The sequence below is a fragment of the Nematolebias whitei genome, chromosome 22, assembly GCF_014905685.2.
Source record: "Nematolebias whitei isolate Nwh7 chromosome 22, NemWhi1, whole genome shotgun sequence".
NCBI classification, from domain to species: Eukaryota; Metazoa; Chordata; class Actinopteri; order Cyprinodontiformes; family Rivulidae; genus Nematolebias; species Nematolebias whitei.
This window is the reverse complement of record NC_056519.1, coordinates 4,175,014-4,199,951: the sequence shown is the minus strand read 5'-3', so window position 1 is coordinate 4,199,951 and position 24,938 is coordinate 4,175,014. Positions and strand designations below refer to the sequence as shown.

Below are 24,938 nucleotides of genomic sequence, written 5' to 3'. Positions count from 1 at the left end.
AGCTGCAGCAGAGCTCACTTTAGCTCATAGCTGCAGCAGAGCTCACTTTAGCTCATAGCTGCAGCAGAGCTCACTTTAGCTCATAGCTGCAGCAGCTCACTTTAGCTCATAACTGCAGCAGAGCTCACTTTAGCTTTTAGCTATAGTTTTGATGGTTTTAACTTCTGCTCGTTTTAACTTTACCAACTTATTGTAAAACTAATTTCAGCGGTCATTCAGCGCCCACGCAGTGTTTTTACAGAAAACGTGATCTCTCTAAATGAAAACAAAATCAATTCTATCATAAGTTGTTGGTCTGCTGCCGAGGTCTTCTTCCACCCCGACAGGCAGGAAGTCAATTTTCAAACAGGAAGTGAGAGTCAGACCAGTTGCAGATGCAGTTTTCCAGGTCAGGGAGCAGAAACTGGCTGTGGAAGGAGTAGATGGAGGAAGTGTTGGAGAAGATATTTTTGATGACGTCGGCAGGAAACGAGCCTCGATCGGCCTCTTGTGTCAGACGAGAACAGAACACCTGAGGAGGAAGTTAGAGAGACAAATAAACGTCCCAACAAACAGAATAAAAGGGTTTTAAACGACATTAGAGGACCACTGCTGATAAAAGAATAAAAAGGAGCTTGTGGGCGGGGCTTAATATAAAGAAAGACCTCACAATTTCAAACATCGTCATGTTTACGTTAATTATGATTGATCCATAAATCTACAAGGTATTCTCAGATACTGTAATCTTACAAAATTAAGAGTTAAGGCCTACATTTTGGAAACAAAATGTTTACTAGGATTAAATTATAAATGAGAAAAATTGAGACGAGAGATTTAGTTTGGTTTTTGTATTAAATCAGATTTTTTTTTAATGCTTATTCTTGTAAATGTTAAACGTATATACACGCATATCCAAGGTTTTCAAGTAAAATTATGTTATTCACTGCAAAGTTATGAACGCTGACATATTTAAATAGTGCATGTTTGTAGTTTACAAGATGAGATGAGGATGTAAGTAAACCTGAATGTTTTTGATGGATAGGGATGGAGTTGCACTGAGAAGAACAGAGGGAGGCGTTTTTTGTTTCTTGTCCGAGGCAACGCAGAGTGACGGATCCTGGCGAGTGGAGGGAGAAATTTTATTCACAAGGTGCAGTGGTGGAGCCAGGGGGTGGCCAGTGGTGGCCTTGATCCCCTAGATTGGTCTGAGCAAAAAAGAGGAATTGGAAATATTCTCTGTGAATGATACGAGCGCGATCGCTTGAAACAAAATTGTGGTTCAGACTCGCAATTTAGTGTGTGGCTGCGTCGTGGAGTAAGAAAGAGTTCCTTCAAAAACTGTGTTGACAAATCGAAATCCAAGATGGCTGCCACCATATGCATGTAAACGTGAGCTGGATAACTTGAATAAGCAGCAACGTGCTAACTTCCTTTGTGGTCTGACTGCAGCTAGGTCTAAGGAAGGTTTCTTTGAAATATTGGGTTGCCAAGTCAAAATCCAAGATGGCCACCATTAGTAATTATATATGCATGCACACAATGGTGGGCACAGCTAATCAAACAGTTAGCTTCGCTACCTGCTAATTCGATAACTAAAAATTAGCTTCGCTAACGCTAAACCACTAAATATATATATTTTTTTAATTGGTGGAAGCTAACGCTAAAGAGCTAACTTTAAATCATCCGCTGCTGCCGACACTGTAAGACTGTAATGTGATAATATTGTAAGTGAACACGACTCAAAACGGTTCACAAATCACAAGCATCCGTTCAGAAGTGAGCCTTCAGAAATTAATCTGGTCCATCAGAACCGAAGAGGCGGAGCAGAACTCTGCTGTGCTGAAGCAGAGTGATGCATTCAAGGTGTGTCGGACATCTCTCTCGTGTCATTTAAATGGCGATCCTCTTTGTGGTTAACTACTTTTATAAACAAAGTGTGTCATCCATATTCTCTCTGTAATAAATCTGTATGTAATAAAGTAAAGATGTGAGAGAGTCATGTCCCAGAGGCAGTGTGCGCGTTGCAAAGCATGCTGGGTAGGAATAATGTGTGCAACGTTTCTGACGGTTTACGATGTTTCTGAGAGTGAAAATGCATTTTTCATGTTATTTTGCTGTTTTGGCTTGGTGTTTATGTTAAAGTCTATTTTAGGCTGTAACCTCACACCATGAGTCAGAGACTGTTTGTGGTAGATACGAGAGGGAAAAGCACTGCGAGGGGGGTGACATCACCGGGTGGTGCTTAGCTTTGCTTAGGTCTGCATATAATAAGCATAGTTCTGTGAAAATCACCACTGTACTTTCTGAGCTCCGTGCATGCGTGGGGTTTCTCCAGGTACTCCGGTTTCCTCCCACAGACCAAAAACATGCATGTTAGACTGATTGGTAACTCTAAATTGTCCCTAGGTGAGAGAGAGAGTGAATGGTTGTTTGTCTCCATGTGTCCCTGTGATGGACTGGAGACCTGTCCAGGGTGTCCCTCACACAGGGATGGCTGGACATGGACACCAGTGACCCCTGCGACTTGAAAAGGAAGAAGCGGGTAAAGTTGATGGATGGATTTTACCGTTATAAGAAGATAAATAAATTGGCGGACTTAAATTTACAAGATTTAAATTAAGCAGGAGTAAATGCAAATCCGCTAAACGTAGTTAGTTCTGCTATTAGTGGACACTAGCCACCCCATCATTTGAGGAAACTGCTTTTATGTTTTCCTACTGTTTAAAAAAGTGTTTTGTTTTTTGTTTTTTTATGATCGGGATGGTCGTGGTGGGTCCGAGGCCACCATTGGCCCCCCCTTAGCTCCTCCACTGCACCTGGTGTGTTCACTCACTCTGCGCTGCCTCAGACAAATAAAACTTCCTCTGTTCGCCTCCACAGTCTAACTCCCCCTCACTGGAGTACCTTAAACAGGTTGACTTACATTCCCAGTTCAGTTCCAGTCCAGAAAAACACTCTACTGGAAAACTACGAACACCGACTACTCAAACCCCTCCGTAACAGGACGTCAGCGTGCCGCTTGTTTACGCGCAAAAACAAAAACATTTCTATCGTAGTGGCAGAAAGTAGGTCAGCGCCGGTCAACGTTTGTCTCTCGGGTTCGTTAGACGTGCAGAGACGAGTGTTTTTGTTTACGTTGAGCGCAGACCCACGTTTCAGAATGTGGAAAAGTAAAAAGTTTCAAACGGCAGCGTTTGACGAGACGAACCGTTCTTACGTAACGAGCGCCTTCCATGTCAGAACTTTGTTTTATTTTTTTATTTTGCACTTCAGTGTTTTTGTGAAGGAGCCACACAGACCTGGTCCAGAAGGTGCAGACGAGCCACGTAGGCCCTCTCGGTCTGCAGGAGCTCGTTGGCTATCTTGAACAACTTCTGCTCCGTGCCTCCTTCTTTGGGCTCGCTTCCACCTCCTTGGCTCGTCTCCACCTCCTCCTCGTTTTCCTCCACTCGGGACGCCTCGGCGATCTTCTCCGGACTCGCTTTGGTCCACTCGCATCTGAACCTGGACCCAGGTCCTTTAGGCGTCACGCCTTCTTCTGGATCGGCGCGGTTCCTTTGTCCTGGGGAAAGTTCTGACCCGTTGCTCAAAGGAAGTCCGTCGTCGGGCCCAGACTCATCTGGCATCGTCACGATATCGTCCGGTTCGTCAGAGCCGGTGGACCGCAGCGGCTTCAGAGAACTTTGAACTTTTCCCACAGGAAGTCTGGGCAACAAGTCCAGATTCAGTGGAACTGCCCAGCGGTTCACAAAATATTTTGCTAACAGAAGATCCTACCTGCACTCGTCCACGGAGACGATCAGATTGGGCACGCTCAGAGACTTCTCCGCTCTCCTCTCCGGTTCTTCAATCGCCTCGCTCGGGACTCGTTGCGGCCCCAGCCAGGATCTGGAGGTCCTGGCCGGGCTGTAGCGGCCCGCTCTCTTCTGAACCGGGCTCGGGGTTCGCAGCTTGCCCATCAGAGGGTTGTGGTTTCTCGGGGACAGCTTGGCAGGACTGAGGCCTCCTCCTCTTAGGGGACTACGGACCTGGAAGCTCCTCCTGCCTGAAGTTGAAGGTCCTGAAAGCTTTGAAGCCCCATGAGCAGAACCGGCGGGGCTGAGGGCTCCCAGAGACGCTCGCCCACCTCGAACCAGACTCGGAGGACCACGGAGATTCTGCGCTACGTTGGCGCAGGAAGCGGAGCCGCCGAGGCTCCTGCTCGGACTCAGATCTTGGACCGTGCCGTTAACCTGCAGAGGTTTTCCTGAGGTGCGGCTGCTGGTTTGATCCGGGTCCGACTCCTGTGGACTCGCTGTTGGAGCCTCTATTAAAGAAAAAGGGAAAATGTCTTCAGGAGGACTCTCTGCAACCACCACACCACATTTTAGTCCAACCATAGAATTTATTTTTGCCAACTATGGCGGCCATCTTGAATCAGGTTGACTCTGTAGCTCTACATAAGATATTATGCTAACAGACGGATGTAATTAATGGTGAAGATTTAAAATGAGCGGTTAGCCCTTGCAGTACAAGTTAGGGATCACTCTCAGCTACTACCACGCTAAACTTTAGCTCGATAGCTAAAAAGCTGACCGAGTTACAACCATTTTTGCATTTGACAACTTTGCTTAGCTGTGGCGGCCATCTTGAATAAAGTCGACTCCATGATTTAATCAGCTGTAGATTCACGTCCAGTGATTATTTCCTGAACGTTTCATTAAAATACATCCAGCAGTTCATGAGATATTTTGCTAACAGACACAGGTAAAACTAATATTTACGCCTGTCTCTCGTTTCTCCACCTACCTGGTTTTACGGATGATTTCCTAGCCGGGCTCGTTTCGCCGTCGTCCTCTGCAGGTTTGGGGTTTGGTTTTGTTGCAGAAGCGTGGCTGCAGCTGCTCGCATCTAAAAACAAACGGGTCAGACTCATTCGTGCTGCAAACCCAAACGGGCGAGTGCTTCTCCACGAGTTGTAGATCTTAAACCGATTTAGTAACAGCGCTTTTCATGTCACGAGTTTTGTATTGAAATCATCTTCGGCTACGTTTAGTTGTAACCGTTTGGGTCAAACTTTTTAAGTAACCAAGATTAGCCCTCAGAGTAAGTGTTGTGGAAGACTCTCAGCTACTACCACAACAAATTTTAACTAAATATCTGCACAACTGACTGAGCTACAGCCATTTTTGTGTCTTATAGACTCAGCTGGCTGTGGCGGCCATTTTGAATTGCATCAACTTCAAAAATTAAACAGTTGTAGGAGAACATTAAATATTTGCTACTGGAAGTTTCATTAAAATCCATCCAGTGGTTCATGAGATATTTTGCTAACAGACAGATCTGAGCTGCAGCCACACCAGGTCAGCGTCTTTACAACTGACGATTGCGTATTTATTCAAACTCATCACGAGCAGATTCAAGCTGGTCGCCGCAGCTTACCAACATGTTCGAGCGCCGAACTGAGCTAAAATTAGACGACGAAACGATTAGCAGCTAAAATCTTGAGCCCAAACTTCAGCTGAAAACTCCTCCGGCCTCACGTTTTTAAATCTACCGTAAAACACCGGAGCTGAACGTCCGCAAACTCCAACCAAAAAAACTATTGCGTACTTTGAACATTTCTCAGATTTGCACAAGCGTGCGGCCGTCGGCGGGTTCGGCGAGTCTTTTCCTTCCTGCTTCACGTCCGATCGCTCGGTGATGCCGGTTCGTGTGACGGAGACGAGCCGAATCCTGATTTCTCAACGCGAAGCTTCTGCTTTTTCCCCCCACTTCTGCAAAGACGCCGACCTTCACCCGACTGGACCGGAGCACTCGCTGCGCCCGACATTAAAAATAAACCCCAAAGAGTCGGACCCAAATGACCCGATTCTTAAAACAAACGTAACGGTTCGGTCGTGTTTTGGTGGAAGACGAAAAAAAAAAAATCAAAGTGCCTCATTGAGGAGCAGCGGGAGTTTAAATCTAATCCAACAGAATAACGCAGGTCAAAATATAATCTATGTTTTATAAATTCCAAACGGACACTTTAGTCGTCTGCTTTTTAATAAAGATTCAGCTTTTATCATTTTCAACGTTTAAATTCTCTTTTAGCTACAACGGTACAGCGTCCTTCGCCCGTCCTTCTCCGAAATGGAGATTATCGTAAACTGGAAATAATCTGAACCGTTCCAACGTTTAAAGTGTAAACGCAAGAAAACCAGTTCTGGGATAAATGAACTTCTGGAAGTTGTGGAAAAGTTGCGTCGCCCTGAAGGATTCATGAAGAACGGGTGAAGCGAGTCCGATCGTTGGTCGAACGTGGAAGACTGGACCAGCTCTTTACCCTCACTATGGTCCTCGAGGGGTCATGGGAGTTTGCGCGTCTAGTCTACATGCGTTTTGTGGACGGTGTTCCTCAGGGTGCACTGTGGGGGGTGAATGGGAATGGGGGCCAGTTGCTTCGGGCCGTTTGGTCCCTGCGGTGTGAGAGTTTGGTTCTCACTGCCAGCAGTAAGTCGGACCCTTCAGGGTGGGAGTTGACTCCACCCGGGCGACCCGTTGTCACCGGGTCTGTTCAGAACTTTGATGGAGAGAATTGAACTCGGTGCAGCCAGGAGGCGGAGGGAGTCCATCTCTGCTCTTTGCAGACGACGTGGTCCTGTCGGCGTCATCGTGCCGTGATCTCCAGCTCTCACTGGAGCGGTTTCACAGCCGGGATGAGAACCAGCAACTCCAAATCTGAGGTCGTGGTCCTCACCTGGAAAAGGGTGGATTGCTCTCTTCGGGTTCTGCCTCAAGGGGAGGAGTTCCAAGTATCTCGGGGTTTTGTTCATGAGAACGGAGCGTGAGATTGGCAGAAGGGTTGGTGCAGCATCTGCAGTATTGCGGACTCTGTGCCGGTCCGTTGTGGTGAAGAGGGAGCAGAGCAGGCAGTGCTCTCCGTTTACTGGTGGGTCTACGTTCCTACCCTCACCTGTGGGAAGGATGCTCCATGGGCGCCTCCCTAGGGAGGTGCTTCATGCATGTCCAACTGGGAGGAGACCCTGGGGAAGACCCATGACACGCATGGACGAATGGACGGATGGATGGATGGACGGATGGATGGATGGACGGAGCTGAGCATTCTGAATGACCATAAACTGCACAATGTAAAAATAAACGACGTGGATGTGAGAAAAGCTCGTTTCCTAAAGTTAAGGTTAACGCAGGACAAGCAGCGCCGTCTAAAACAAGAGGTGCTCAAACTGATTTTAAAGATAAACAGACTTTAAAACTTTAATGTTAAACTCATTCAACTTTATATTTGTTGGATTTCTGAGCACAAATCAAAGTTTATCGTTACATTCTCTGTTCAGATCAGTTTTTTTGTTTGTTTTTAAGGTTCTGTGTTTGTGCTAATTGAACAAACGATGGATCAAACGTTCGGCTCATTCAGGACGTTCCTGCTGAGACTTCTGGTTTTCTTGTCATTTATTATTTTTGATATTCAGCTTCTTCACATCCGTTAAACATCCTGTGCCGTGTGAAACTTTTTACTGCTCATTTCAGCTTTTCTCAGATTGTGTAAATTTTAGCTTTTTTTAATTTCAGCTACTTTTTAGCCTTTTTCCTGTCTTTTTTTTATTTTTTTTATTCACCTGTTCTGGTTTCACGCTCCTTTCAGCATCTTTCTGTTGGTTTATTTTTTTTTTAGCTTTTTCAGTAACTGTTTTTGTTAATTTCACCTGTTTTCTGCTCATTTTAGTGGTTTTATTCTTGCAAATCCCATATTTTCTGTGCTCTATTCAGCCTCTGCTTATTTCAGCTTATTCTGCTCCATTCATCTTTTGCAGGTGCAAACCCCAGGTGTGCAACAGATGTGCAACATCAGCTCATTTAATGCACATTTTTGCACAAAAACGGAGTCACGAGCCTCAGTTCATCCTGTCTGTGCTGTTTCCCACAGTGGCCATCTTTGATTGGTTCCAGGTGAAGCAGGTGGATGAAGCTCACCTGGGACAGCAGCCTTGTCTCTCCGTTTGACCGCCACGCGCCTGAACTCCTCCACCTCGTGGCGGCTGCTCCTCAGAGTCAAACTGTTCTTCTTCTTCAGGTCAAACATCCTCTCTTCTTCGTTTTTGAAAGAATCCTCTGGTTTGTTGGATGAGACCCTCGCGCCTCTCTAAGCCAGGCTCTGCTCACCTGCTCAATCAGAGCCACCTGTTCATACAAGCCCCGCCCTTTAGCTTTAAATCGACTCCCCCCCCCCCCCCCCCCCACGGATCAGTTAAGACTCCCTCGTGACTTGTAGTCAAAGAGGAAAACATTTCCGGTGGATTCAAAGTGGAAAAGCCTCTAAATGTGTTTGTAAATCCTAAACAAGCGACTGTATTGACGGGCTTTGCTGCCCCCTGGTGGACGCGGGCTGTAAGCGCACCTGGAAACATTGAATCTCACGCGCTCTTTGGCACCTGCTGGAGGCGGGGAAAAAAGAACAGGTTGAAATGTTGAACAAAGATGAGAATTTTCATGAAGAAAAATTTGAATGTCAGAAGTGGGATTCGAACCCACGCCTCCAGGGGAGACTGCGACCTGAACGCAGCGCCTTAGACCGCTCGGCCATCCTGACTTCTGTTGACCCTCACTTGTCATATCTGTTAGCAAAATATCTCACCTCCTGCTGGACTGATTCTGATGTGGGTCTCAGACGGTGATCTCTGAATGTGCAGATACAGCTGTTCACCTGTTGGAGGCACTCTGAATCAAGATGGCCGCCACAGCTGGATGAGTTTGAAAAAGGCAATAATTGGGATAATTCCGTCAATTTTAAAGATACAGACTTAAGACTTGGTGTGGTAGTAGCTGAGACTGATCTCTAATGCAAAATCTGAGCACTAACACATTGCTCTGCGCTTTCATTTAAATTATTGCTTTTTCCTCTTTATAGTAATCTTTGCCCGTCTGTTAGCAAAATATCTCATCAACCTGAAGTCAAATTTTAACAAAACTTTTTTGGAATAATCTTTGGATGCACATCCACAACTGATTTGCTTTTGGAGCCAACTCAATTAAAGATGGCTGCCACAGCCAACTGAAACAAGGAAACATTAAAACAGCTGCAACTCTGTCAAATGAACAGGTGTTGAGCTAAAGTTTGTTGTGGTAGTAGCTGAGAGTCATACAAAACGCTGACTCTGAGCGCTGACGGATGATGCGAGATCATGTTTAACATTTGACCAAAATGTGTAAAATTCGATCATGAGCATGATTTATGTCTAAAACAGCTTAACATTTATTTAGCTACTGAAAAACATTTAAGAGTGGAAATATTTATTTACTGTTCTGGATAAAATGTTTGTTCTTTAAGTGGACTTTTTGTTAAATGTTTTTCTTTTTTTCTTACAGCATCAAGCTTTCTTTCTTCTGAAAAACCTCATCTTTGAGCTCTCTGCCTCCCTCTGGTGGAATATATATGTAACTGCACTTCCGGCTAGCTTTAAATTTTAATTATTTATTTAATTTTATTTTTTTTACTATCTTATCAACTTCTCGTACTTTTTAGGTTCAAGTCAGTGGAGCTGCACAAAGTTGGGGTTTCTCTTTGAAGGAAAAGGTTCTTGTCAGAAGTGGGATTCGAACCCACGCCTCCAGGGGAGACTGCGACCTGAACGCAGCGCCTTAGACCGCTCGGCCATCCTGACTTCTGATGACCGCTCACTCGTCATATCTGTTAGCAAAATATCTCACCTCCTGCTGGACTGATTCTGATGTGGGTCTCAGACGGTGATAACTGAATGTGCAGCTACAGATGTTCACCTGTTGGAGGCACTCTGATTCAAGATGGCCGCCACAGCTGGATGAGTTTGAAAAACACAATAATTGGGATAATTCCGTCAATTTTAAAGATACAGACTTAAGACTTGGTGTGGTAGTAGCTGAGACTGATCTCTAATGAAAAATCTGAGCACTAACACATTGCTCTACGCCTTCATTTAAAATGTTACTGTTTACTTCTTTATAGTCATCTTTGCCCGTCTGTTAGCAAAATATCTCATCAACCTGAAGTCAAATTTTAACAAAACTTTTTAGGAAATAATCTTTGGATGCACATCCACAACTGATTTGCTTTTGGAGCCAATTCAATTACAATAACATTTGACCAAAATGTATAAAAATCGATCATCAGCATGATTTACGTCTAAAACAGCTTAACATTTATTTATTTTATTTAGCTACTTAAAAAAACGTTTAAGAATGGAAATATTTATTTACTGTTCCGGATAAAATGTTTGTTCTTTAAGTGGCCTTTTTGTTAAATGTTTTTTTTTTTTACAGCTTCAAGATGGTATTTCTTCTGAGGAGCCTGATCTGAGGAGCTCTCTGCCGCCCTCTGGTGGACTCGTTCTGTAACTGCACATCCGGTGGATGGGTAATTTTTTTTTTTTTTTACTATCTTACCAACCTTTTCGTACTTCGTAGATTGAAGACAGTTGAGTGGCACAAAGTTGGGATTCCTGTTTGAGGAAAAGGTTATGTCAGAAGTGGGATTCGAACCCACGCCTCCAGGGGAGATTGCGACCTGAACGCAGCGCCTTAGACCGCTCGGCCATCCTGACTACAAATAAGTGTCAGTAGACCAACTATAAAGCTTTTATTGTGACACTGAAAGGATCGCGCGAGTGGAAAATTATTTATTTTGAATAATTTAATCATATTTCTATACATTTATATTAACATGACGTCATTTTATTACTTTAACCTTATGAGTTTTCAGTGTAAAATTCAGACAAAAGAGGCGATTAAACCATTTTCTCCCCCCCAAAAAAATAAAACAAAACAAAAAAAAAATATTAGGAGCAAAATTAAAGCAAAATGAATATATTAATTATAATATCATATGATATAATGATAATGAAATAAAAGATAATTAAATCGAATGTAACATGTTAGATTGTGATGTCATGCATAAAAACACAAAGTGCTGTTTATTACAATATTATTTAAAATACAGTAAAACGTCGGATCATGTTAGTTACAGTGCAGTATTTTATATTTATGTGTATTATGTAATGAGAAGTTTTTTTCCCATCAAGCCCCTGCGGGTGGTGGTGGTGGTGGGGGGGGGGGGGGGGTCCCGGGGGGGGGGGCTCAGACTGTCCGGTTCGGTCGGTGTGGCTGCAGCTCCGGCAGCTGCTGCTTCTCACTTCCGCCTTTTGTTTCTTTTCCTCCTTTATTGTTTGTTTATTTTTCCGCTGCGCGGCCCGGAAGCATGTCCGGCAGACCCGGGTTCTACCGGCAGGAGCTGAACAAGACGGTGTGGGAGGTTCCGGAGCGGTACCAGAACCTGACGCCGGTGGGCTCCGGGGCTTACGGCTCTGTGTGGTGAGTGTGCGTGCACGCGCAGGGGCGAGGCTGCGCACGAGCCGAGCTGACATGAACTGAGGATGATGAAGATGATGAGGAGAGGCGTCTTTAAAGGGACACTTTGCGGTTTACTGTCTCCACTTCCGGCGGGTTGGAGACAAACCGCACGCAGCTCTGCGGGGCTCGTGCTCCCGCATCACGCGCTAGAGCCTGGTGGGTGAAAGACAGCATCAGGACCGGAACCTCACCCAGCTCGACCCAAATCGGAATATAATTACTGGCTGTCTGCACCCACAGCTCAGCTTCATCATCATCTTCCTCCTCCTCTTCATCATCATCATCACCCCAGATTTATTTTCCTCACGTCTGCATCAATAGGATGCCGTTACCATGGCGACGAGTTAACCTGCACTCAAAGCTAATCATCAGCATCCGGTTACCGGAGAAACGTGCAAAGAAAATGTCTTTACATGTTTGTTGTTGTTTGTTTGTGCTCGTGGCAAAGGAACAAAATCAGACCGAGTAAAATAAAATAAATAAAAACCCGTACGGTGTTTTGATTCGCATCTACGAGTAAAGTGGTCGCGAACTCAGAATATAAGAGCAAACTACTTCCTGTTTAGAGAAACAGCCAAAGTGACTGAAAACAGCTTAAAGTTAACGACGTGCGACTTGAGGACCTGCGCAGTTTTACAGTTTTACAGCCTTTGTTTACGTTGAGCGCAGACCCGCGTTTTATAATTACATGTCTGGAAAACTACCGGAGTAAACTCCTTCAAACTGGATAAGCTGCTTTACGTTTAATTTAATATTTTTCTGAGGACGTTAAAGATCCATTGAAACTTCCTTTAACGTGGAGATAATTTGGACCAGCCGGTGCCCAACCCTGGTCCTTGAGGAACACCATGCAGCATGTTTCTCTGCTCTGACACCTGATTTTATTTACTGGTTATTACCAGGCTTCTGCAGAACATCAGGAAGTAATTAAATCACTGAATCACGTGTGTTGGAAAAGGGAAACACCTAAAACATGCAGGATGGTGTTCCTCAAGGACTAGGGTTGGGAACCACCGGTTTGGACATTTTAATTTGGGGTTAAATCAGCATCTTACCTGTTGCAGATAACACTTTGAATAATCTCAGTTTAGAGAAGCAGAGGGGTTGACAAGCTAGCAACCAGTCTGAGCATGGATAAGTGCACTTGCTAACTAGCTCAAAGCTAAAATTAAAAGAACACAAGCTTAAAGCTAAAAGGACCAAAATACTAGCTAAAAGCTATAAGCAAATATTATACAAATTACAAAAGTAGCAAAACACTGACTAAAATCTACAAGTAGTAAAGTGCTAGCTTAAATCTAATTCTAGCAAAGGTTAGAAGCTTAAAATAGCTAAAAACGATAGCTACAACTAGCAAAAAGCTAGCTCAAAGCAGCAAAAGGCTAGCTAAAAGCTAAAAATATCAAACGCTAGCCAAAAGCTAAAACAGTCAGAACACTAAAAGCCGAAGCCCTATTTAAAATCTAGAAATAGTAAAACGCCAGCTAAAAGCTACAAAATGTTATCTAAAAGCTACAAAACATTAGCTAAAAGCTAAAAAAGACAAAAGGCTAGTTTAAAAGCTAGGTTTTGAGTGTCTGAAGTAAAAAAAAATATATATATTGTGAGTTTCACTCTGAGGGTTGATTTAGACGTTGTTTGTGCTGCTCAGCCGCACCTACCTTCGCCTGCTCACTGAGCGCTTATGACCCGATCTCGTCTGTAAGGCCCGATTATCGTCTTTCGTTTTTAAAACACCGCTCAGAGTAGCCAAAGTTTCCTAGCATATTCCTCCACAGCTAATTAGCATTATCAAACACCAAAATGGCTGTAAATCAGCCAAACTGACAGATATCGAGCTAAAATTCGGTTTGGTAGTAGCTGAGAGTCATCTTCAACACATACATTGAGCGCCAACAGATCGCAGGAGATTTATTTATAAAACTCAAACGTGCAAGACGACGGGCAACATATTCCTTCAAGGAATGCTAGCTTCATTGCTTATTTATGCAACATAAATATTTATATTTCCTGCAAAAATGCAGTGTGAAAACTTATTGCTGAATAACTTGCTGAAAAACAGCTGAAATTAGCTAAAAATACAACATGCTGAAATGTAGCTGAAGTGGAAGAACAAGCCTAAATTAGCAGAAGGAAGCAGAACGAACACGTATTTGCTCGATTAGGTTCAAATAAGCGGAAAAATTTTGAAATTAGCTAAAAAAGCTGAAATTAGCAAAACATAGCTGAAAACTAGCTGAAAAGGCAGGAAGAAGCTTAAACTACCAGAAGAAAGTGGAAGGAGCTCAAAAAATGTGGAATTAGATGAAAAAGCTCAATTTAGCACAAAAACAGCTAAATAGTAGTTGAAATAGCAGAAGAAGCTAAAACTAGCAGAAAAAAGCTGAAAGAAGCTGAAATTAGCAGAAAAAGGGTAATTAAACTGAGAGTAGCAGAAATAACCACGAAAATCTTGAATACATCTGAAAACAGCTGAAATTAGCTTATAAATGCTAAAAAGGTAGCTGAAAAGGTAGAACATGCTTAAATTAGCAGAAGAAAGCAAAACGAACACATTTGCTCAGTTAAGCTGAAAGAAGCAGAAATGAGCACAACAAAGTGGAAATTATCTGAAAACAGCTAAAATTAGCAACAATACAAAAAAAGTTTAAAAGTAGTTAAAAAAGCAGAAAGAAGCTGGAAAATACAAGAAGGGGAGTTGAGAGAGCACATTTTTGCTGAATTAGGCCGAAAAAGTTTAAATTAATGCAAAAAAATGTGGAATTAGGCAAAAGCTTGAGCATAAAAACAGCTATATAGTAGCTGAAATAGTGAAACTTGCAGAAATAAACCGAAAGGGAAATAACAAGCTGAAAGTAGCAGAAAGACGATGGAAGAAGCACAAAAAATATGGAGTAAAATTAAAGCTGATATAAACTGAAGCAAATGTAACAGCTAACAAAAGAACAACACTTTGAATTTTTTTTTAAATAGTTGAAACAGATCAAAACGTGTTACCTTCTTCCATACGGATCGAACAAAACTTTATTATTAGACGCAAAATGTATCAAATTTAAAGATGAGCTTGCGCGACGTGTATAAAAATAGTTTTCCCCGATGAATTATTCAGCACTAGATATTTGTGACTTCATGCTGAAAACTGATACGTAAACAGGAAGTTAAAGTAAAAAAGAAACGCAGATCCTCACAGGATCATCCGGTGGCCGCTGTGAGCTAAACGCTTCGTGTTGTTAATTAGAATCAAAAGGAAAACACCAAATATCGCTGCTTGTGCGAGCTGTTAAAGCTCAGAGTACGTGTTGGAGGGCAGTCTCAGCTACCACCACACCAAATCTTAGCTCAGTATCTATAGAAGGGACCGAGCTACAGCGAATTTTGTGTTCGATGACGTTTAGCTGTGGCGGCCATTTTAAATTAGGTTGGCGCCAAAATTTAATCCGTTGTACATGCACATCCAGAAAGCTTTATCAAATCCATCCGTTGGTTCATGAGACATTTTGCTAACAGAATGCAAAATATATTCCAAAAATCTCGTGCAATCTTTTAGTGCTCAGAATATGTGTTGTGATTGACCCTCAGCTACTACCACACCAAATTTCATCTCAGTATCTGAAAGTTTAACTGTTTTATTATTTATTTATATATATATTTTTTGTGTTTGTTTGTTTAAGTAAAGCCTCGTCCTAATTTGTGGTTTAGCAGCCTGCCTGAAATATCTATACTGACGTCTTTGTTTCACTTCTTTTTCTGAACGTTTGCAGCGTTTCTCCATTCTCTCCTCGCTTCCTTCCCGTTTGTGCGTTCCACTTTCCGACGGCTGCGTTAGACTTCTCTTATTCGATGGCAGGCTTGAAAAGAAGCTCGGCTCTCGGTGTCTGGAGTGGCATTTACATTTCAAAGGAGCCGAGATGAGAAAAAAAACAAAACCGCCGGCTCTTTCACAATACGCGACACCCACGTTCCTTTTGTTCCTTCAACTCTCAAACAAGTTTTTTAAAATAGCTCGAGAACCAATTCGAATGAAAATCTCAGAACCCTGGCATCAGACGCTCCGTCCACAACTGTCAGGTTGTAGGCTAAGATCCAGGAACTCAAATAAAACTTAAGAAAAAAGAAAAAGGCTGACGTGGCAGCTCGAGGAGACTCGGAGGAGACCTGGACATGGCGTAAAGCACAACACAATGGCAGAATATAAAGGCTGAGGTGGAAGAGAAGGTGTCAGGGGAACTGTGGTCAAGGTCAAGGATGTTTATCACTAACTAATGTTAAATTAATGTTGAACCAGGTGTGTGAGGTCAGAGAGTTCTCTGCGAGAGGAACTGATTTGATACAGCTGGGAGGCCGAGGTCATCAGTGACAGTCTGTGAGGGCTGGTAAACATTATAAAAACAATCCTCGCACACTGTCCGGTGCAGATTTCGTGACCGGGGCTTCAATGAAACATCTGTGTAAGCCTGTGTGAACTGGCCCTTGCAAGTAAACTGGGTTAAAAAGATATTCTCCTGTCGTGTGTGGCTCTTTTTATGTTAGTAGATAATGAAAGGATGTTTTTATCCAACACTATGGTCCTTCGAGCCGGAGCCGAACCAACGACTTAAGCCTAGAGATGAGTGGGACAGAAGCTGCTGGCACCAAGGAGTGAACGGACAAATAAACACAAAATTAGACAATGAAAGCTCTGGATCCTGACAACAACTGGTCAACTTCTGGAGTCAGCCCAATTCAAGATGGCCTCCATAGCTAATAGACGTTAGCTCCCCAAAAAAACGTCTACAACTTTTAGATATTGTGCTACAATTTTGAGGGTTAGTAGCTGAGAGTTAACAGAAGTTGACCAAAGTGCTTAGCAATTTATTCAAATCAAAATAACAAGTACAAGATTTATTGTGTCGCCAAGGAAACACAAGAAAGTTCAAATTAAAATACAGTAACACGACATGAAAACCATCCAACTCTGCCTGGATCAAACATCAAGAAGACAAGCCGTACGATGCGGCCGATGTCCCCCGTCGCTGAGGGGTTTGAATAGTGAATGTTTGTTGGTTTTGAGATGAGTGTTTTTCTGGACTGTAATTAAACGGGAATGAAGTAAACAGTAGAAGAACAGAGGCAGGTTTTGTTGTTGTTTGTCTGAGGCGGCGCAGAGACCAATCCTGACGAGCGGAGGGAGCTGTTTTATTCACCACCAGACACAATGGCGGAGCCAAAGGGTGGCCAATGGTGGCCTTGACCCCCATAGATTATTTTTTGACCGTCTCAATTATTTAGGAAAGTACGCTTTTAAGCAATATAAAAACTAGAAAGCATAGTTTCCTCACAGGTGCCCAGTTTACATATATGTATGGTGGTGGCCATCTTGGATTTTGACGTGGAAACTTAATTTTCGACAGAGAACTTTCTTATGTCTAGATGCAGCCACACACCTAAATGGAAGCCAGTAGCTCATCTATTTTTCAAGTTATCAATCTCACGAGACAGATGGACAGACCAAGAAATGGACGGACAGTTCCAATTACCCTCTTAACGATGGGGGACAAAGAAAATGGGTCTTGAGCAAAGGTTTAAAAGTCTCAAGTCTTTGCTGTGTTTAAATGATCGGTTAAATGAGTCCACAATTTTGGAGCAGCAACTGCAAAAGCCTGATCACCTCCGAATTCCAGGTTGGACCTGGGGACGTCTAAGAGAAACTGGTTGGTTGACCGGAGTGCTCTTATGTTAGCATTAAACGGTGGAGACAACCGAAGATGGCTGCTCTTAGTATAAAACAGCTTTATTTTGGTGTGTTAAAAGTTGAGTCTTATGCACAAAACAGCTATTTACAATATGTTATACAGCTCAGTTTGGCTGTAACTCAGTCAATTGAAAGACCAATGCAGGTTCTGACATCTGGTGGTTTGATATTAACGGAGATTGTGCGCAACGTTACATTCAGCGTCCGACCAAAACAGGTACAACTCGGTTATTTCTCAGCACAGGACGAGCTCAGTTTAAAACTGTCTTTAAGGAGTTCGTGGCCTCTGATTTTTCTCTCGTTTCCTTGTCCAGTTCAGCTTACGACGTCGTCCTCAGGCAAAAGATTGCGGTGAAGAAGCTCTCCAGACCTTTTCAGTCTCTGATCCACAGTCGACGCTCGTACCGGGAACTCCGGCTCCTCAAGCACATGAAACACGAGAACGTTAGTATATAAAAAAGCAAGACAGCCATGCAGCTCTCCGCACGTTTCCGCTCTGTTATCGATCGGCTCTGCTTGTGTCTCGTCTCCGTCTCTGCAGGTGATCGGGCTGCTGGACGTCTTCACGCCTGCTGCATCGCTGGAAGACTTCAACGAACTGTAAATCTCATTTGGTGTTTGTTAATTGATCACTGGTGTTACGGGGGCATGCAGATGGACACCAGGTGGTGACTCGGGAGGGATGGAAGCCTTGCAGAGATGTCTGACGGTTGCCATGGCAGCTTGAACAGGTCTTTTATAACCGAACGCTTCTTCTCTTGGCTATTTTCTTTTGTTTCAGCTATCTGGTGACTAATTTGATGGGTGCAGACCTTAACAACATTGTGAAGTTTCAGAGGTTGTCGGATGAACACGTGCAGTTCTTAATCTACCAGCTTCTCCGTGGCCTCAAGGTAAATATAATCTACCGTGTTTAGATAACTTGAAAATAAAATATACTCTCAGATGTTTGTCAGGGACAAGTATAACGAACCGCAGGAAAGGAGCGTGCTCAGTACTGAACGAGTTTGGTTAAATTGGGCAAAGAAGCAAAAGCTGAGTTGTTAAAAGAAGCCGAACAGAAGCAGAGGCACGTCATAGCATTCTAATCTTGATCGAGATGAACATTTTTGTTTTATGAATGAATAAAATACCTTCAAGTATGCAAAAGTAGCTTGATTGCAAAACTGTACAAAAAAACTGAAAGGGGAAAACTGACTCAGCGTTCACACTAATGGTTTCTCAGGGAATCTGTCCTTGACTCAGCTGTACTCGGGTCAGCTCGGCTTCAAAGTCTTTCCGTTGGGTGATCCCACCGGATCAAACTAGACCAAATGGAAGTTTCTGGCAGCCAGGTTTTGACGATCCTTCCCACGTTGAGGCGGCACCCAAGTTATACCGTAAACCACCGTAGACCCGAGCAGAGTCAAAGCAAGTGGTGGTGAGACTTGACAATGGAAAAACTGCCTTTGTCTGAAAGTTGGTGACCCAGTCCAGCTGCTGTTAGGCCTCATCACGAAGCAAACAAAAGCCGTCTCGCTTTAGGCAGGAGCTAATGTGGTGAGCTGCTCTCTTGACCTCCGTCTCCTTTATGTCCTCTCCTCCCCTTGGCCTCCCACCCTACCCCATCGGATGGTGAACAGTACATCCATTCAGCAGGACTGATCCACAGAGTGAGTGCCAAGTTTCAGAAAATACTGGATGGTTTTAAACACACAAATAACACATATAGTTTTCTTGTTCAATTTTTGAGTTTTACAACTTGCAGGTTTGATTTTAAGACACAGTTCTTGTGCATTTTTTTTTCATGTCCATGTCTGTTTTAGGACCTAAAGCCCAGTAATGTGGCTGTGAATGAAGACTGTGAGCTGAGGGTACGCGTAATCTGCTATTTAACCTACAAGCCCCACTTTTCTTCCATCAGCTTGCAGAAAGAAATGATCTTTGTTCCCAACAGATTCTTGATTTTGGCTTAGCCAGACAGACAGATGATGAGATGACGGGATACGTGGCGACCCGCTGGTATCGAGCGCCAGAGATCATGCTGAACTGGATGCACTACAATCAGAATGGTGAGATAAAATACAATTACAGGGCTTTTTGTACGCAGCAAACTCACTGAGATGAACCAAATAAAGCTCATTGTTTCTGTTCCAGTTGATATCTGGTCAGTTGGTTGCATTATGGGAGAGCTGCTGAAGGGAAAAGTCCTTTTTCCCGGCAATGACTGTATCCTTTATCATCATAAAATTAGATTTACTCATCTTTGTGTTTCGAAACTCGTGATTTTTTTTTTAAACAAATAAAAAGCTTTTCAGTCTCAGCTTGTGTTGAGATCCTGTATGAGTCACACCGTGCAAGCTTATCCTTTGAGGGGCCTTAACTCTCCCTGCTCCAAGATATTGACCAGCTGAAGAGAATCATGGAGGTGGTTGGGACTCCGACACCAGACATGTTAAAAAAGATCTGCTCCGAACACGTGAGACAAAAAAGACGGGGTTGAGAATGTGAAAATGAACTCCTGTGCTAACACTAGTGATTGATTAGTCATTCTGTTGACATGGTTTTTGATTGAATAGTCAATACATGTGAGTGGTAAGGGGGATTGATTACTCAGACCTGCGATCTGAATGCTGGTCTGTATTGGTAGGCCCAGAAGTATATCCAGTCTCTGCCCTTCATGCCTCCGCAAGACCTGGAGAAAATCTTCAGAGGAGCAAACCCACTAGGTGAGAGACCCATCACAACTCAGATCAACACTCCTGTCTAACCTTTTATCTGTATTTGCACCACTGTTTTAAGATAGGTGGCTGTAAGAGATCTGCGTCACAACATCGCCTTTTTCTGAATCCTAGCCCACGTAGCGATTTCCAAAAACATACACACGATAATACCAAAAGTTGAATAACAGTGACCCGACAATACCAATCTCACAATCTCATGGTATGCTATGCTAATCATCTGCAGTTTCTTTATGTTGTGTACTTGTATCATTCTACCCTTTGCTTGCGTTTCTTTATCGCTTCGTTATAGCTGCACATTAGCAGTGTATTCCTTTGGGTTCTTGGTGTATATACCACATAAATACGATGTTCATAGTGTCATGTGGTTGCGGCTTCCTAGATATTGCATTTTGGAGTATGTGTGACGTTGAAAGAGTACAAACAATGTCTACATGGCATTTTCTAAGTACCTGTTGCGTTACTGACCTGATGTAAGACCAATATGTTCTACTTGTTCTTTACTCTGCAAACATGGACCTGGAAGAAGGTGATGTGTAAGTTGTTGTGGGTTTGATTTGGACTTGCAGAGAAAAGACAAACTGCCAGATAAGATATGTCAGAGTAGAGCAACAGAGAATACTAGCAAGAAGATTGTGGGTGAGACAATGGTTAGATGCTGACAAAAGGCTGTAGTTTGGAAATTATCACAAACCGTATTCATGGAAGAACTGCCTAACTCCACAGATGCACTGCAACAATGTCCAAACAAGACGCCACACCAACAAAAGCAAGATGGTTATGCCATGTCAACATAGCGTACTCTATGTTTGCGCTGTAGATGTGACTTTTCTAACAGGTACATACGGAATACATATAACGGGAATGTTTGTTGTGTAGATAACAAAACTTTACCTCCATCTTACTTTACTTTTTGACCCACATCAAAACTATTTCAAAGTATGCCAACAAAGATGGCAACGTATAGAACAGTGAGACAGTAGACTGCCCCAGAGAAACTTTGCTTAGAGTCACGTCTACCCAAAACCCATATGTTAGAGCCTTAGATATGACAAGGAAATGTAAGTAATATGGTTGTTTCTCACAGAAGTAATATTTCATCTCCAACTTAACAAAAAACCACACACAACAGTCTAAAGTTGTTCTCTTCAAACAGCAGATGTGAATGCAATTGGAGGTTTAGGCTCCTGCACTGAAACTCGTTTCCAGCTCTTCCATATCCAAGCCCTTATCGGCACCTTCTGTTTATTTCTGTCTCCCTGGTAGCGGTTGATCTCTTGAAGCGCATGCTGGTTCTGGACTGTGATGAAAGGATCTCGGCCAGCGAGGCTCTGTCCCACCCTTACTTCTCACAGTACCACGATCCAGATGACGAGCCAGAGGCGCCGCCTTACGACCAAACACTGGAAAGCAAAGACCGAACTCTAGAAGAATGGAAAGGTAAAGCTTGGTCATTGTTGTTGTTTTAGATTTGATCAGATTAAGATTTAAAACAGGTAAGAGCAGAGTCATATTTAATCTATGGTCTTTGTCGGTAAAATAAAATAACCAGGGTAGCATTACATAATAAAACCTGCTACATATCAGGAACTTAATGGGTAGAAATCAAGAATGTACAGAACCTGTATGGATCTGATAAGTACCGGTATGTACCCAGTTAGGCTCAGGTACATACAATGTTTGTACCTAGTAAGTACCAGGTACTTTTCCGGTACCTGCCCAGTAGGTACCATATGTCTGTTTTTCTTGTAGCCTCTTCTCTATAAACTTTTCTCAGGATTTTCTAAGAGGATTTCTCTCTCTTGTTGCACCTGTTTTTCCACAGAGTTGGTATTTGAAGAGGTAAAAAGCTTTAAAGCGCCCGGCAGCAAGACTGATAGCCTTCAGGTGGAGCAGTAAGCGTCTCTTAGCTCCACCTCGTCCTCCACCTGGAAAAGGACCAAATTTTTTTAACCGAGAATGGACTTCGGAAAAGCAAGTAAAAGGACGTGACTTGTGTTACTCAACACGGATCAAACTGAGGAGCAGGGGATGATGGTCTCTGTGGGATCAATATACAGGGAGCATTTTAGAATCCAAACTGGAGGACTTCTCCGGTGCAGAAAGTTGCTTCCCGTTTTTGCAAACAGAAAGTGAAGCGAGGAACCGTTCAGTGTCAAGGAGCGAAGAAGAGGCAAAGAGTCGTATAAGGAAGCAACTAACTGAACAGTGTTTACAAATCAATAGAAGGGTATTTAAAAAAGAAATAAAACCTCACTAGGATTCCCAAAGTAACAACAGGGATGTTGTTCATCCCCCATTAATACCATAAACAGTCAATACTTTCACGTAAGGAATCCATGTTTAAAGGCTGCCTGCATTCCACTGTTGCATGGTTAAGGAACATTTTAAAGTCATGGCGTATAACCGGTACTGTATTGTAATCACTAATATCCATATTGCATCATTAGTATTAAATCAGACTGAGGTTTGAAGAGAGCGTTAGCAACTTTTCGTCAGTTTTTCAACAGTTCTTTAAATTTCTGGACAAATCAAGCTACTGCTCTTCATTTCCTGCTTGTGTAATAGTAAACACAAACTGTGCTGATTATTAGGAAAGTACATTATACATTCCAAAAGCTTGAAATGGCAACTGTGCAGCAGTTGTGTGTTTACACACTTCTCATATATAATTTCTGTTGTTGTCGGATTTGGCAGCGCTCCTATACGTTTCCTCTTTTTCTTTCCCTTTTGCTGCTCATGTATGTGTTTACAATGACTAGGGAATATCTTTGACTGTTAGAAATGGTTCCCAAAGGGTTTTTAAACAATACATGATTAAAAACAATGTTATGCAATTTGTAGGTCTATCCAAGCAACAACTAGTCAAACGCCACAGGCTTTGGAGATCATGTCAGCGCTACTCAACCTATTTTTTGAATTCATTTGTTTTCTCAAAATAAAAATAAAAACAATAATAAACTAGCAAGACCGTAACAAGTGGGATTTAAACAAAAAGATAAGATATCCATGCTGCCAGTGTGTGACAAAGGTTTTAAGACTTAAGAACACTTTTAGCATTGCTAAAAATTATTTAAAAACAATTGTAGCTTGTTTTATTCCTTGACACTGTTCAAGTGTAAAGCTCCATATCTCTAGTAAGGGTGTTGGTCAATTCACCCTTCTTCTGCACCGTACTTTTGTAGCCATCTACCAAAACTGAGCATGAAATATGCTCAGAACAAGATAAAGTCAGTTAAAAAAAAGTCAAAACAGCTTCATTGTTGTGGTTTTGTGGGACATAAGTGATGCGCCATCTCTCTAGGAACAGTGCTGGTCAAGTCGACCTACGGCCAAATCTTCATACCTAAGCTACGCCACATTCTGAATTTTGAAAATTCCCTTCAGAAATACTGCTTGCATTTGGACAAGAGGCATATTTGCAACAGCAATTGTCTGTTTAAAAAAATACCTGGAGTAGTGACGTCATGACCTCAGTCACACAAAGCAGCCATGTTTGGCTGCAACTGTGAAACTCATTAGTTTATGTTGCTAATAATTTTCTTTAGGGTCCCAAATGCTTGACAAATATCAGGGTAGATGTTAATTGATGAAAGCATCATCAAAGCAGTGGAAATTTTTCTTTAATTGAAATTCTGTGTTTCATCAATGCTGTAGCTTGGTGCCCTATTATTACCCATAATCAGGTAACACAACTGCTATCCATATATAACATTTGTATAATGAGCATGAGCTGAGTACATATGCATATTTTCACAGCAAACGACTCACTTCCTTGCATATGTGTCATTCATATCACGTAGGCTATTGGGGTTTTAGTGATGCAAATCTTTGCTGAGGTACAGTTAATCCAGTTGGATTACTAACTACTACTGGAGATCATTCAAAACGTCAAAAATAGGAAGAACAAAATGGTAAATGTCACCCAGAGTGCATTCTGAAATAGCACAGTAGTAGGTTATCCTGTAATTTTACAGACAGAGCTCCAAATTAATCTAAATGTCACTAATCGTGCCATGGTATTTCTTACCTACAGTTTTAAAAGAGAAAAGTTACATTCCAGCAATTTCTGCCAAACATGTTCAATAAAGTGTTAGCTTGCGATTTGAAAATGCTAATATGGGTGTAATAAAGTGTTGGCTTAACATTCGCTAATGCTAACATATGTGTAATAACATGTTAGCTTGAGATTTACTAATGCTAACATGTGTAATAACATGTTAGCTTGAGATTTACTAATGCTAATATAAGTGTAATAACATGTTAGCTTTTAAGTGTAATAACATGTTAGCTTAACATTGGCTAATGCTAACATAGGTGTAGTAAAGAATTAGCTTGAGATTTGTTAATGCTTATTGAAATTTAACGTAGGTCATATAAACCGTTAGATTGAGATTTATTAACACTAACGGCAATTTGGGTTATAAAAAGTTAAGATTGAGATTTGCTAACACTAACCGGAATTTTTTTGTTTAAATTTGTGTGACCTTTCATTTTATGTAAAAGCTTTAACTTAACAGTTAACATTTTTATCACAAGCCAACAAGTTCAAGTTCAAGAATCTTTATTATCCCCGAGGGACAATTTGTCTCAGTCAGTAGGCACACAAAACATCCATAGTGTAGAAATTATGACTGTTTGATGAAAAGCCTGATTGTTACAGGGATGAATGAGTTTTTCAGTCTGTTCGTCCTATATCTGGGCTGCAGATACCTGCGTCCAGATGGAAGCAAACTGAACTCACCATGAAGTGGATGATCAGGATCTGCCAGAATCAGCCTGGCCTTGTTCACTGACCTTGCCTTGTGAAGGTCATTGAGGTTCTGTAGGGACAGACATGGGCTATAATTCATGACTGAGAGCTACAGATGTTTTAACAATTCATCTGGATTGTATTTAAACAAATGCTAGGAGGTAAAAGTATTTGTATAATTGTTCTAAGTTTATAAATTTGCCTAACTGACCCTATATTGTGACACAAATGTACCGCCCACATGTTACCTAAACTAGCTCTGAAGTTACCCTTGCTAGTGTCACAAAAGGCTGGTGCTGGTGAACCCATTGGTGCAGGCAGACAGGCAAGAATTCAGGATATATATATATTCTTGCCTAACTGACCCTATATTGTGACACAAATGTACCGC

The 24,938-nt window shown here is 42.3% G+C and overlaps 2 protein-coding genes and 3 non-coding genes across 5 annotated transcripts in view; 1 reads left to right on the top strand and 4 right to left on the bottom strand.

Annotated features, from left to right (window-relative positions):
* The window catches only part of LOC119428455 (FYVE, RhoGEF and PH domain-containing protein 4), a 20,901-nt gene extending 12,761 nt beyond the window's left edge, over window positions 1–8,140 (bottom strand). The window contains exons 1-5 of the mRNA XM_037696136.1: window positions 7,887–8,140; window positions 4,768–4,859; window positions 3,757–4,285; window positions 3,279–3,684; window positions 366–511 (exon numbers count right to left, since the gene is read on the bottom strand). Of these exons, the coding sequence (XP_037552064.1) occupies window positions 366–511; window positions 3,279–3,684; window positions 3,757–4,285; window positions 4,768–4,859; window positions 7,887–8,044 (1,331 nt within the window). The 5' untranslated portion in view covers window positions 8,045–8,140. The remainder of the gene's footprint in view (window positions 1–365; window positions 512–3,278; window positions 3,685–3,756; window positions 4,286–4,767; window positions 4,860–7,886) is intronic.
* A 328-nt stretch (window positions 8,141–8,468) lies between these two features.
* On the bottom strand, window positions 8,469–8,551 carry trnal-cag. The gene has a single exon. It is a non-coding gene; the product is annotated as a tRNA-Leu (tRNA).
* A 989-nt stretch (window positions 8,552–9,540) lies between these two features.
* On the bottom strand, window positions 9,541–9,623 carry trnal-cag. Its single transcript has one exon. It is a non-coding gene; the product is annotated as a tRNA-Leu (tRNA).
* Window positions 9,624–10,455: 832 nt separating this feature from the next.
* On the bottom strand, window positions 10,456–10,538 carry trnal-cag. Its single transcript has one exon. It is a non-coding gene; the product is annotated as a tRNA-Leu (tRNA).
* A 607-nt stretch (window positions 10,539–11,145) lies between these two features.
* On the top strand, window positions 11,146–21,716 carry mapk11 (mitogen-activated protein kinase 11). Its single transcript, XM_037696264.1, has 12 exons — window positions 11,146–11,304; window positions 17,389–17,518; window positions 17,616–17,674; window positions 17,856–17,967; window positions 18,697–18,726; window positions 18,880–18,927; window positions 19,011–19,125; window positions 19,211–19,282; window positions 19,453–19,532; window positions 19,704–19,782; window positions 21,061–21,234; window positions 21,620–21,716. Exons 1-12 carry the CDS (start codon window positions 11,192–11,194, stop codon window positions 21,691–21,693), a joined length of 1,086 nt encoding a protein of 361 aa, XP_037552192.1. The 5' UTR covers window positions 11,146–11,191; the 3' UTR covers window positions 21,694–21,716.
* Window positions 21,717–24,938: the final 3,222 nt, after the last annotated feature.

Bases quoted from the DNA above. Each gene is read 5' to 3' on its own strand.
- mapk11 (XM_037696264.1), top strand. From the start codon at position 11,192: ATGTCCGGCAGACCCGGGTTCTACCGGCAGGAGCTGAACAAGACGGTG. The intron at 17,968-18,696 runs GTAAATATAATC...GATGGTGAACAG, and splicing joins AGCTTCTCCGTGGCCTCAAG to TACATCCATTCAGCAGGACT. The intron at 18,727-18,879 runs GTGAGTGCCAAG...TGTCTGTTTTAG, and splicing joins CAGCAGGACTGATCCACAGA to GACCTAAAGCCCAGTAATGT.